The sequence below is a fragment of the Tachyglossus aculeatus genome, chromosome 12, assembly GCF_015852505.1.
Source record: "Tachyglossus aculeatus isolate mTacAcu1 chromosome 12, mTacAcu1.pri, whole genome shotgun sequence".
Classification (NCBI taxonomy): Eukaryota; Metazoa; Chordata; class Mammalia; order Monotremata; family Tachyglossidae; genus Tachyglossus; species Tachyglossus aculeatus.
In genome coordinates this window covers 30849731-30863443 of record NC_052077.1, presented here as the reverse complement: position 1 = coordinate 30863443, position 13713 = coordinate 30849731, and the positions used below count along the sequence as shown (strand labels likewise).

General features: G+C 42.5%; 1 protein-coding gene across 2 annotated transcripts in view; it reads right to left on the bottom strand.

The window, feature by feature from the left end:
• The window catches only part of KLHL2 (kelch like family member 2), a 102199-nt gene that overhangs the window by 64413 nt on the left and 24073 nt on the right, over window positions 1–13713 (bottom strand). For both annotated transcript variants that reach the window (XM_038755187.1, XM_038755188.1), the window contains exon 3: window positions 3933–4039. In XM_038755187.1, coding sequence (XP_038611115.1) covers window positions 3933–4039 — 107 coding nt within the window. The remainder of the gene's footprint in view (window positions 1–3932; window positions 4040–13713) is intronic.

Here is a 13713-nt window from a genome sequence, read left to right as displayed (position 1 = left end):
AATATACACACAAACTTAAGTAGTAGCCACACAAACAAGTTTGATGCAACATAAACGATAAATATATGCACGTAAATGATCCAAGGACACAAAACATATAAACAATTGTCATACATGCTCGTACACACATCTACACACACCCGCTGATTTTCACAAACTATCCTCAGCCCTCACACGTGCATATTTTTATTTTGTTGTACATTTTTTGGCTCATTCAATTACTTGTTCAGCTATTTCATCCTGATACATCTTTACTGCTTCTTGCTTTATGGTCATTCTTTCATCAGCTTTCTCTATTTCACTATCTGTAATTACCGTCCCCGCTTCAAAGCCTTATTGAAGGTACATCTCCAAGACGCCTTCCCTGAATTAGCCTTTCCTCTTTTCCCACTCCCTTATGCATCGCCCTGACTTGATTCCTTTATTCATCACCCCCTCCGCCCCACAATTTATGTATATATCTGTAATTTATTTATTTACATCAATGTCTGCCTCCCCTTCTATACTGTAAGCTTGTTGTGGGTCAGGGATGTGTCTGTTCACTGTTATATTGTACTCACCCAAGCATTTAGTGCAGAGCTCTGCACACAGTAAGCACTCAAGAAATGACTGAATGAAGAATTTTTGTCCATTCCCCCCGTTAGATATTAAGCTTCTTGAAGACAGAAAACGTGTCTCTTGATACTGCCGCATTCTCCTATGCACTTAGTATATTGCACCCAGCACTTAGTAGGTGTGCAAAAAAATGCCACTGATTAACTGATTTCACACTACCCAAACAGCCAGGTTCCTATTGAGGAGAGCAGGATATTTTTAGCTACCCAAATTAAAATGCCTGATAAAAATATCTAATGAAAATCATCTCAGGAAAGCCATGAATTTGAAGAATAGACTCAGAACTCTTCTCTTGATTAACATTAACTTCAAGGACTTATCTGTGAGGACTTTCATCTCAAAAAGGATAATGTCAATCTTTTATAACATTAGACATTGGGAAAATCATTAAGAAATAAAGTGTTGCTAAGGCACGGTAAGAGAAGGGGGAAGAAGCAAGTTTCGGGAATTGATTTCCTGGGAGTGTCATTTCAGATATTAAAAATACAATTCTCCTTGGATTCACAGCTGCAGCCAATCCCTCCAATTTTGCTCAGGAAGAGACCTCTTCCCAGTTCAGTTACAGTCCATCAGTAAACTACATCAAATTCCCTCGTTTTCTTACACCCTAGATGTTGCGGTGAATAATAAGGGAAGGGAAGTCATGATCCTTGTCCAATCTTGGGCAAGCGACTTAGCTTTTTGTGCCTCAGTTTCCTCATCTGTAAAATCGGGATGAAATATCTGCTTTCCCTCTTATTTAGACTGCAAGCCATGTTGGGTAGGGACTGTGTCTATATGTTGCCAATTTGTACTTCCCAAGCGCTTAGTACAGTGCTCTGCACACAGTAAGCACTCAATAAATACGACTGATTGATTGATTGACTCTTCCAACCTGACTGTCTTGTTTGTATCAACTCTAGTGCTTAGTACATAGTAAGTGCTTAAACACCACAATTATCACAAATAACAATTCACAGTGCAAAAGCAGAAAGGTACTTGATTATACCAAGCGCTTAGTACAGTGCTCTGCACACAGTAAGCGCTCAATAAATATGATTGAATGAATGAATACGTGGATCATAAAGTAAACTCGCTATTCCTTTATTTTTCATTTACTTACCTGCCCATTATTGAAACATTATTCCCTAAAGAAAAAAAAGATGTCTCCAGATTATAACACAAGATATTTACATATTTTGGCCCCCGAGTTTAGTCACGGAAACAAGGTGGGAGGCTCACAGCTCTGGAAAAATTGGATTCCCAACTCATTCTGTGAACTGAATTTTCTTTTTGTTCCATGTATGTTTCAAGACAGGGTACAGGCTAATGGCAATTGCCTTAATGGAAAATTTCTCTCTTTTCTCTGGGCTCCAGAAAGCTTGGCAATGACACCAGGTCCTACCGTCTCTGGAATGCACATTGCTCAGACTTCAAACCATCAAAGCTAGATATTAATAGGTAATCAGGTGATGACCCAACCCCATTCATATGACCCTTTCCATATAAACAACAAAGTCAACTCTCCATGGGTCACCTGGGCCTTTAAGTGAGAGAATAAATCCACATGGCCTATTTAAAAAATGAGCCACTCAATGAATTTCACCATCTGAACGCATTTCATTCAACCACTTCCTTTGTCCTCTCCATGCCAAGACACCAGGGAAACCTGTACTGAACTGGTCAAGACAATTTATCTTAACAAGAGCCGTTGCCGAAAGCAAACGTTTCGACTGGAAATAAAATTTAGGAAGCAGATGTGAGAAGAATGGAGAAAATATCCCTCAGTGGGATGGTTTTTCCTCCTGGTACACTAACTGTCGATGTCAGAAGAAAACAAAGACTCGATGCTTCTCCAGTGTGGCTCACTGGAAAGAGCCTTGGAGTCAGAGGTCATGGGTTCCAATCCTGGCTCTGCCAGTTGTCAGCTGTGTGACTTTGGGCAAAAGTCACAACTTCTCTGGGCCTCAGTTCCCTCATCTGTAAAATGGGGATTAAGAATCTGAGCCCCACGAGGGACAACCTGATCACCTTGTATCCCCCCAGAGCTTAGAACAGTGATTTACACATAGTAAGCGCTTAATAAATGCCGTCATTATTATTATTATTGAGTAAAATCCCCTGTCCCTTTTCTGCTTTTCTCTGTGCCTCAAATACCTCATCTGTAAAATGGGGATTAAGATTGTGAGCCCACCGCGGGACAACCCGGCCCCTTGTAATCTCCCCAGCGCTTAGAACAGTACTTTACCCATAACAAGCGCTTAATAAATGCCAATTAATATTATCACATGGGTGAAATTTAAACTGCTTCTGTCTTTAATAAAATGGAAGCATATCCAGATCTATTATTTTCTTTCAACGTTAAGTGAACTGTGTTCCTGTGAAAGATTAACAGGAAAGAAGCTAATGGGCTTATTTTCTGGCAAATTACTTAAACACACACATTCACACAAAGCCACCCTGTTCGTACTATGGGGATGCTGCTAGAAGGCAAAAAAAGAGCCAGACTGGCTTTGGCACATCCTTCTCTCCCTGCCACTACCTTGCCCCACCCCTCACCCCCATTCCTGAAAATCCTACACCCTATAATTTCTGCCAGCAAGTCAGTCAATACGCAGGGAGGAAAACAACAAGAGAGCAAAACACATCTTGCAAAGCTGAATGTAAGGTGACCTGTGGCTGGCGGGGGCATACAGCATAAACCTGCTCCCGGAGCACTTATGTCCATCTGCTGAAACGCTGCTGCTGCTAATAATAATAATAATAATAACATTCATTAAGTGCTTACTATGTGCAAAGCACTGTTCTAAGCGCTGGGGAGGTTACAAGGTGATCAGGTTGTCCCACGGGGGGGCTCACAGTCTTTATTCTCCATTTTACAGATGGGGTCACTGAGGTCCAGTGAAGTGAAGTGACTTGCCCAAAGTCACACAGCTGACAATTGGCGGAGCTGGGATTTGAACCCATGACCTCTGACTCTCAAGCCCGGGCTCTTTCCACTGAGCCACGCTGCTATTACCCCTGTCTTCCATGTATTTTACTGACTTAAAGAGAGGGATCGTGTCTACCGACCCCACTGTACTGTACACTCCCAGGTTCTTAGTAATCATCATCATCATCATCAATCGTATTTATTGAGCACTTACTATGTGCAGAACACTGTACTAAGCGCTTGGGAAGTACAAATTGGCAACATATAGAGACAGTCCCTACCCAACAGTGGGCTCACAGTCTAAAAGGGCTCACAGTCTAAAAGATGTGTTCAGCATACAGAAAGTGCTCAATAAAAACCACTGATGGATTGATTGATACCTCCTGAAGTAAACAGCATTACATACCTGTAAACATGGCATGGAAGTATGGACTGCAGGCTGCCAACACCACTCTATGAGCAGCAATTTCCATATCTTCAGCAACTATTGTCACATCGCACAGCAAATTTTGACTTTACCGCATGAGAGAGGAAGAGGAGAAAGCAAGAAAAAGTTTACTGTTATGAGGAGACAAGGCAAAACCTATTTGATATCCATTAAAAAACAGAGTTGTAAAAACCAGTCATTAAACAGCAATTCTTTCAGTTGCGTTGTGACTTCTGAATCTCAAGGTAACAGAATTATGGTCTCAAATACAATTTCGTGGCCCAACTTTTATTTCTGGTCAAACAAGCGCAGGATGCCAATGCTGAACCATGAGGTGGTTTGAAAGGCCTCAAGGCAAATTTCCCACCTCACTGTTAAACACTGCTGTGCCCCTATATGACAGAGGGATTGACCAAGTGCAGAAGACAGTTACCTTGACATGTGAGTCTCATCTTGGTGGAAAGAGCACGGGCTTGGGAGTCAGAGGACGGGGTTCTAATCCTGGCTCCGCCACTTATCAGCTGTGTGACTTTGGGAAAATCACTTCTCTATGCCTCAGTTCCCTCATCTGTAAAATGGGGATTGAGACTGTGAGCCCCATGTGGGAAAACCTGATTACCTTGCATCTACTCCAGTACACTGCTTGGCATATAGTACTTGTACTTCCCAACTTGTACTTCCCAAGCGCTTAGTACAGTGCTCTGCACGCAGTAAGCGCTCAATAAATACGATTAAATGAATGAATGAATGACTATAGAAGGCACTTAAGTACCATCATCATCATTATTATCTTTGGGAAAGTCACTTAACTTCTCTGTGCCTCAGTTACCTCACCTGTAAAATGGGGATTAAGACTGTGAGCCCCCCGTGGGACAACCCATCACCTTGTAAACTCCCCAGTGCTTAGAACAGTGCTTTGCACATAGAAAGTGCTTAATAAATGCCATTATTATTATTATTAATAGGATTAGTATCATCCAGATTCCCATAACTGCCAAAAGCCTGAAGCTAACAGGAAAGGCAGAATGGGCTAGTAATAATAAGATGCTTCGGTAATAAAAGCACCACTTAGAAATGCAGGTATTATTATTCGGTGCTTAGGACAGTGCTTGGCACATAGTAAGTGCTTAACAAACACCATCATCATCATCAGTATGTGCAAAGTGCTGAGATGAAACTTGGGAGAATGCAAGCTGCAGAGAAGAAAAGTTAATTGGGCAAGGCTTCCAAGGGGTGGTGAGATTTCAGAAGGGCTTTGAAAATGAGAGAGCTTGGTCTGGCGGATTTGAAGGGAGAGGGATTTCCAAGAATTGGAACCTTATTGACATTACTACTATTCCTAATTACTAAGCTCTTTTGCTGTTCTAACTCCTGGGGTAGATACAAGGTTATGCACCAATCCATGGTATTTGCTGAGTGCTCCCTATGTGCACAGGACTGTATTAAGCATGTGGAAAAGTACATTACAATAGAGTTGGTAAACAAGATCCCTGCCCATAAGAGCCTTACATTCACCTGTCTACACGTTTTGCTTTGTTGTCTGATTTTGACACCTGTCTACATGTTTTGCTTTGTTGTCTGTCTCCCCCTTCTAGACTGTGAGCCCGTTGTTGGGTAGGGACCGTCTCTATATGTTGCCGACTTGTACTTCCCAAGCACTTAGTACACTGCCCTATACAAGGTAAGCGCTCAATAAATATGATTAAATGAATGGGGAGGCAAAGCTGAGGGTCGGGGGAAATAAAGGGATCGTTAGGAGAAAAACCAAAAATAAGGGATGAGAAACTTCAATGTGAGTCCCACTACTAAGTCCCTGTGTCCCACCTGATTTTCTGGTATCTACTTCATTTCCTGGCTTATAGTAAAGGCAGAACGAGTTCCATTAAAAAAAGACAGCAGAAGAGAGTAATCATACCAAGCATAATAGGATGCAATGTGGAACTCATGATTACAGAGTTTTAATACACAGTAGAAAGAGTATGACGGAAGGCAGAAGAATGAGGACTGGCCAGCTACCTGGTTATGAATTGGACATGGCACACAAGCCCACATTTTAATTGGCTGGCATAATCCACCTGCTAAGCATCCGTTCCCTAACCCGAGGCATAGTATCCGGTCATCGTGTCTGACACACTTCATCCGCTCTTGGCTGTAGCAATTGAGATACTAAGAGAAACAGAGAAGCAGTAAAGCCGAAGTAGCTGGGAGTCGGATATGAATAAAGTCGGAAGACATCGAACGCCAACCTACTCACTGAATGTCGAGCTCGTCTATCTCACCACCGACTCCTTGTCCACCTTCTCCCTCTGGCTGGCATTCTCTCCTCCTTCATATACAACACAACACCAAAATCCCCACTTTCAAAGTCTTACTAAAATCACATTTTCTCCAAGTTGCCTTCCCTGACTAAACCCTCATTTCCCCTACTCCCTTCGCCTTCTGCATTACCTACGCATTTGGATACTTTTTGAGCACTCAACCCACCACAGCCCCATCATGCTCATTTTCATATCCAAAATTTAATAATAATAATAGTAATAATGATGGCATTTATTAAGCACTTACTATGTGCAAAGCGCTGTTCTAAGCCCTGGGGAGGTTACAAGGTGATCAGGTTGTCTGTCCCACGGGGGGCTCACAGTCTCAATCCCCATTTTCCAGATGAGGTGATTGAGGCATAGAGAAGTTAAGTGACTTGCTCAAAGTCACACAGCTGACAATTGGAGGAGCCGGGATGTCTGTCTCCCCTTCTAGACTAAACTCTACTGGGGCCAGAGATGGGTCTACCAACTCCATTGTATTGTACTCCCCCGAGCATTTAGTACAGTGCCCTGCACACAGCAATTGCTCAATAAATACCACTGATTGATACCACCTTACTCCGGAGAGTAGTAGAGAGGGATGGATGATCCCTGAAGATTTACATTATTGATATGATTACAAAATCCAGGTGACAAGAACTATGTCTATTTCCACCATTTATATGTCACAAATACAAGCAACCGATCAATTGAGAAGCAGCGTGGCTTTGTGGAAAGCGCACAGGCTTGGGAGTCAGAGGTCGTGGGTTCTAATCCCGGCTCCACCACTTGTCAGCTGCATGACTTTGGGCAAGTCACTTAACTTCTCTGTGCCTCAGTTCCCTCATCTGTAAAATGGGATGAAGACTGAGCCCCATGTGGGACAACCTGATTACGCTGTATCTACCTCAATGCTTAGAACAGTGCTTGGCAAATAGTAAGCACTTAAATACCAACATTATTATATTATTATTATTATTATCATTATCATTATCATTATTATTATTGGAGTCGATTTACTGACTGTATGCAGAGTGCTGCATTTATGTGCTTAAGTGCATTCAAATAAGAGGCAGTTCCTGTCCTGGAGGAACTTAAAATCTATAAAGACAGACTGACAGACACAAGCCATTCAGCAAGTTGCAGTAGAAGAAAGAAACTTATAGTTGTTGCAATAATAAGTTCAGAAGAATAAACAAAAAGTCAATGTAAATAAGCATTCAAAGAGAAGAACACAATTATATTCCCCCAAATTTTGTGCTCCTTGTGGGTAAGGAAAATGTCAACTCATTCTATTGTATTGTGCTTGAAACACTGCTCTGGTAGGGTAAGCACTCAATACCATTGATTGAGTGATTATTCAAAAAAAAAATTATAAGTAAACCCACCACTCAAATCACCTGCCACCTAAAAACACAAAGCTTCTTTCATTCACTTTTTGGCTTTTTCTTTTTCCAGTCCTCCAGGAATTCTCACAGTCTCCTACCTAAAAAAAGGGTTGGACCACAATCCACCTTTTTAAAACACGTGCATTTTTTAAATTCCCAAATCTGGTTTTATAATCTCCTGCAAATGGTTTTCCAATCATTGAGAAGCAAGCTGTGAAGAAAGAAAGTGCAATGGGTATGCAAGACAGAGATGGCTGTAGTAGAAGTTAATATCTTAAATTTGACTACCAAATAAACAACAAAATAAAATCAAAGTCCAGAGCTTTCTCACATCTAAAATGGAAGAGACATAAGCCTTTAAAATCTGGTAGTTATCATGCTGGGCAATTTCCTCCTGCCTTCAGGACATCTCTATTTCAGTGTGCCCAACTCAGACTTAACGTGTTCAAAACAGAACTCATCTTCTCACCTAAACCATGTCCTCCCCCAGACTTTCCCATCACTGTAAACAAAAAAAAAAAACTTTGCCATTATCCTTAACTGATCTCCCTCTCTCTTTCAACACATCTATTCAATTTTTCACAAAATCCTGTTGGTTCTACCTCCACATCTCCAGAATCTTCCCATTTGCCTCCATCCGTTTTGTTAGTATGTTTGGTTTTGTTCTCTGTCTCCCCCTTCTAGACTGTGAGCCCACTGTTGGGTAGGGACTGTCTCTATATGTTGCCAACTTGTACTTCCCAAGTGCTTAGTACAGTGCTCTGCACACAGTAAGCGCTCAATAAATACGATTGATTGATTGATTGATCCAAAGCACTCATCATATCCTGCCTTCACTACTGCATCAGCCTCCTTGCTGACCTCCCTGCCTCCTGTCTCTCCTCTCCGGTCCATATTTTTTTTTAATGGTACTTGTCAAGCATTTATTCTATGACAGGCACTCTAATTAATGCTGGGGTAGATACAGACTAATCAGGTTGGCCACAGTCCATGTACCACTTGGGGCTGATAGTCTCAATCCCCATTTTCCAGATGAGATTACTGAAGAAAAGAGAAGTGACTTGCCCAAATAAGGTCACACAACAGAAAAGTGGTGGAGCTGGGATTAGAACCCGGGTCCTTGTAACTTCCGGGCCCGTGCTCTGTCACCCTACTGCCCAGATCATTTTTCTAACATTCAGACCATTTTTCCCCACTCCTCAAAAACCTCCAATGATTGCCCCCCACCTCCACATCAAACGGCTACTCCTTACCAGGGACATTAAGACACTCAATCAGCTCTCTCCCTCCTACCTTAAGTAGATGATCTCCTTCTCCAAACCAGCCTTTACACTTGGCTCCTCTGACGCCAATCTACGTACTCTACTACAGACTCATCTGTCTCGTTGCAAACCCCTTGCCCACGTCCCCCTTCTGGTTTGGCACTCCCTCCCCACTAATATCCAACAGACCACCTCTCTCCCCACTTCCAAAGCCCTACTAAAATCCCAACTCCATTAAGAGGCCTTCCCTGACAAGGCCCATATTTCCCTTATTCACCCTCTCTACTGCATGACCTGCACACTTTGAAACTTGGATGGCACCCCTTAAGCACTTGTTATTCATCCCATCCTCAACTCCTCAGTACTTAATGTATATACCCATTTACTTCCCCATTTATCCCCTATCGGCAATTTTTCATGTCTGTTTCCTCCTCTTTGTGGGCAGAGATGGTGTCTACTATCTCTGTTGTACTGTCATCTCCCGAGAGCTTAGTACAGTGTTCTGCATAGGGTAAGTGCTCAATGAATACAACTGATTGAGTGATAGTTCCACGACAAAAGAGACACAGAGACAGAGAGTGAGTCACAGGTAGAGAGAAAAAGCCACAGGCACACAAAGTGAATCACGGGCAGAAAATATGAGTGTCACACAGATAGTGACAGAGCGTGATTCACAGGTAGAAAGAGAAAAACACGGGAAAGTTGCAGAAGCACGAAGAGTCGTAATACCTACTGAAAACTCAGACTTGCTGACTACTCGCCTAACTACCCCTGCCTTGTACGGTTGCTTACAAGCTGCATTTTAATTGGTTTGGGTAATTGACTCCTTCACCACCTGTTTCCCCAAAGTGTCACCTCACTAGCACAGTTACTGCTAATTGGCATGTGAGCATGAAATTACAACAGGCCAGACCAAAGACAAGTTTGGAGGGTTCTGAATAACTAGATTTAAAAGAGATAATTTTTTTTTTTTGGACAGAGTACAAGGCTCCAAGAGCCATCTTGAAAGCAGAATTATGTATGGTTGGCATTAACTTCCCTGAGTCTCAGTGGACCTCTGGAGAGGGGGAGCATCTCCCCATTCCCTAACCGTAATTCATTTCAGTGTCTGACTCCCCTGTAGACTGCGAGCTCCTTGTGGGCAGGGAATATGTCTGTTTACTGTTATATTGTACTCTCCGAAGTGCTTAGTATATGGCTTTGCACAAATTAAGCGCTCAATAAATATGATGGAATGGATGAATGCGTCTACCAACCCTATTGTATTGTTCTCTCCCAAGTGCCTAGTAAAGTGCCTATACAGGCCTGTTATAGTGTACTCTCCCAAGTGCTTAGTACTGTGCTCTGCACACAGTAAATGTTCCATAAATACCACTAATGATGATCCCTTGGGCCAGTCCAAAGCAATGACACTTTGGGGGCCATCCAAAACATTTTTCAGACTTGGGAGCAGCACAGCATTTCTCTAACTCTCGAAACTGAAATGTCTCCCACTCTCCCCACCTAAACAACACAACAATAGCATCTGTTCCTTGGCACTCTGTTGGGACAAAATGTAAAAGAACATCCTTTATTACAATAATACAGTCAATTTTCAATTATCCAGGGTTTAACTGGTCAAGTGGAAACCACCCAAGTTTCTTGAATTTCTCTTTTTTTTCCCCTCTCGTTGACTGACACTTGATCATTTCATCTCTTGGTGCCTCCTACAGTAAGCTACCAAAGGAAGGAAAAGGTTGTGAAATACTCCTGAGTCGAACACTGTTACTGAATTGTGAACTGGTTTTAGGACGGGTCTGATGGGGGAGGAGTTGAGATGATGGCTGAAGTGAAGTTTCTTGAAATGAGGATTTTGTTTTTACTTAAGGTCCCTCCCCAGTTACCACAGAAAATTAAGAGCTGGCTACAGTACTAAATAATAATCATAACAGTATTTAAGTGCTTACTCTGTTCCAAACACTGTGTTAACGCTCTGCAGAAGATGCAAGATAACCAGATCAGACACAGATCAGACACAATCTAAGGGGGAGGGAGAACTGGCATTGAATCCCCACTTAACAGATGAGGAAACAGACACAGAGACATTAAGCGACCTGCCCAATGTCATACAGCACGCAGGTGGGAGAGCTGATTTGGAACCCATGTCTCCTGACCTCCAGCTCTGTGCTCTTCAGCGCTTAGAGCAGGGCTTGGCACATAGTAAGAGCTTAACAAATACCATCATTATTATGATCATTATTATTTCCACCAAGCGATGCTGATTCTGAGAAGCCAGTGAACAGAAACTGCCACTAATTGACTACTCTTTCAGGACAAAAGATGTCTCAAACGATTTCATCCCATGAGTCCTACTGCAGACCCCCAAGACCTCTGGTCCTCCTCAGTAGCCCCCCACCACAAAATCACCAACACCTTAAAACTCCCAGATCCCCAGTTTGTCTTCCTCCTCGTGTTTTGTCGCTCTTAAAGATTAGAAGGGACTGAGATCAGGAGAAGGGCCCAGGGGAACTAGCTCATCTTCTCATTTTACTTCTACTTGCCACAAGAACAGTTAGCTGTTCAAACAGAAATTCCTCACCATTGGCTTTAAAGCACTCAGTCAGCTCACCCCACCATACCTCACTAACTCTGCTCCTCTAGCACCATTTTACTCACTGAACCCTGATCACATCTATCTCACTGCTGACGCCTTTCCCCCATCGCCCCCCTAGCCTGGAACTCCTTCCCCCTCTATATATCACCAGATCACCACTCTTCCCACCTTCAAAGTTTTACTAGCATCAGATCTCCTCCAAGAAGCCTTCCCCAATTAAACCTTTGTCTCCCCAGCTCGCTCTCCCTTCTGCATCACCAATGCACTTCAATCTATGACCTTTGGACACTTGATACTCATCCTGCCCCCAACCCCATAGCACATGTGCATATATATATATATATATATATATCTTTCAATGATATATTATAAATTATTTAGTCATATTAATGTCTGTCTCTCCTGCTGGACTATAAAGTCATTACAGACAGGGAACACATTTGCTAATTTGGGTGTATTGTACTCTCCCTAGCAATTAGTAGAGTGCTCTGCACACAGTAAGTGCTCAATAAATACAACTGATTGATTGTTCATAGCTCTGCAATTCCAGCTCCAACACTTGTCTTTATTTCATATCTCTTCCTATCGCCAGGGTTGTCATGAGGGCAGGAATGAGATAAGCATTTTTTATGGTATTTAAGTACCTACTATGTGCCAGGCACTGAACTAAGTGCAGGGGTAGATACAAGATAAGGGGGTTTGACATAGTCCCTTTCCCACATAGGACGCACGGTCCTAATCTTTGTTTCACAGATGAGGTAACTGAGGCAAAGGGACGTTAAGTGACTTACCCAAGGTCACACAGCAAGTACCTCTTAGAAATTCTAACTTGGGTGAGTAAAGGAAGAAGGAGAAAGAGGAAGTGATCATCTCTTAGCAGACAGGAAATCCTTTCTGCTGCCATCACCCTGTCTTGGGGAAGTAGTTGCAAAGACGGGAAACAACAGATAAATTTCAGCATCCGACAACAAAAAGCAAGTGACTTTAAGACCCACGGATTATTTGCCAGGAGAATATTTGGACTTTTTTTTTATGGGAGAGATTGAATCCAGTTTTGATGAGGTCATACATTTAGTTTTAATAGATAAACCTCAAAACAGGACATTTAGCATCTCAATAGGCTGACCATACACCCTGGTTCAAGATGGAATAATCTCAGCTTTTTGTAAGATGTCCCAACCAACCTTAGAAAAATAAATGCCTGGAACTGGGGCAGTCCTCACTAAATCAGTCAACCTATCATACTGTGACCCTGTACTCTTGTTTATATGAAATGTTTGGACTTTTACCCTGACAGCTGGAGTATTCTCAGAACATGCCCTACAAGAGTCTGAGCGTATTCTGGATGTCTATATCCATGAATGACGCAACATTTTCTTTCTCCTCCCCACTCTTCCAGTCTTTGAAAGGAAAGGAAAGGCTCACAGGCTAAAGCTGGTACCCTAATATCCTGATTTTCAACACAAATAATAGAAGGAGCTTAATCTTTCATCATCAACATCAGAGACTATAATATAGCATCTCCCCACACTGAAGCTACGATCACCACAAGAGAGCTACTGTGCTGGGAGGGACACATGGGGAGAATGAACAGCAGGAATATACCCACGCCCCTGCTGAATGAAAAATAAAATGGGGAAATGGAAAGCAAGAACAGAGGGAGTGGTTTAAGGGACAACAGTAGTAAAATGCTGCATCCCAGCTGAAAACTGGGAGTCAATGGCAGAGACTAGGCCAGCATGGCACACTGCCATTTTTTTAATGGCGTTTGTTAACTGCTTACTATGTGCCGGGCACTGTACTAAATGCTGGGGTAGATACTGGGGTGATACAAGATAATCAGAATGGGCACTGTCCATGTCCCATATGAGGCTCACAGTCTTAATCCCCATTTTACAGAGATAACTGGGCACAGAAAAGTGAAGTGACTTGGCCTAAATTACACAGCAGACGAGTGGGGGAGCCGGGATTAGAACCAGAGTCCTTCTGATTCTCTGACTCATGCTCTATCCAATAAACCACGACACTTCTCAGAAAGGGACACCTCTCTTTGAGCAAATGCTTCAAAAATAATAAGAGACAAGGAAGGAAGAGAGAAAAACAAGCATTTAACATGATAATACAGCAAGAAACCATCTTCTGAGTACCCACAACATGGCTGGGACAGTGGCTCTCCCCGAAGCCTCCTTAGTTACTCACTCAGTGTGAAGCAAATTT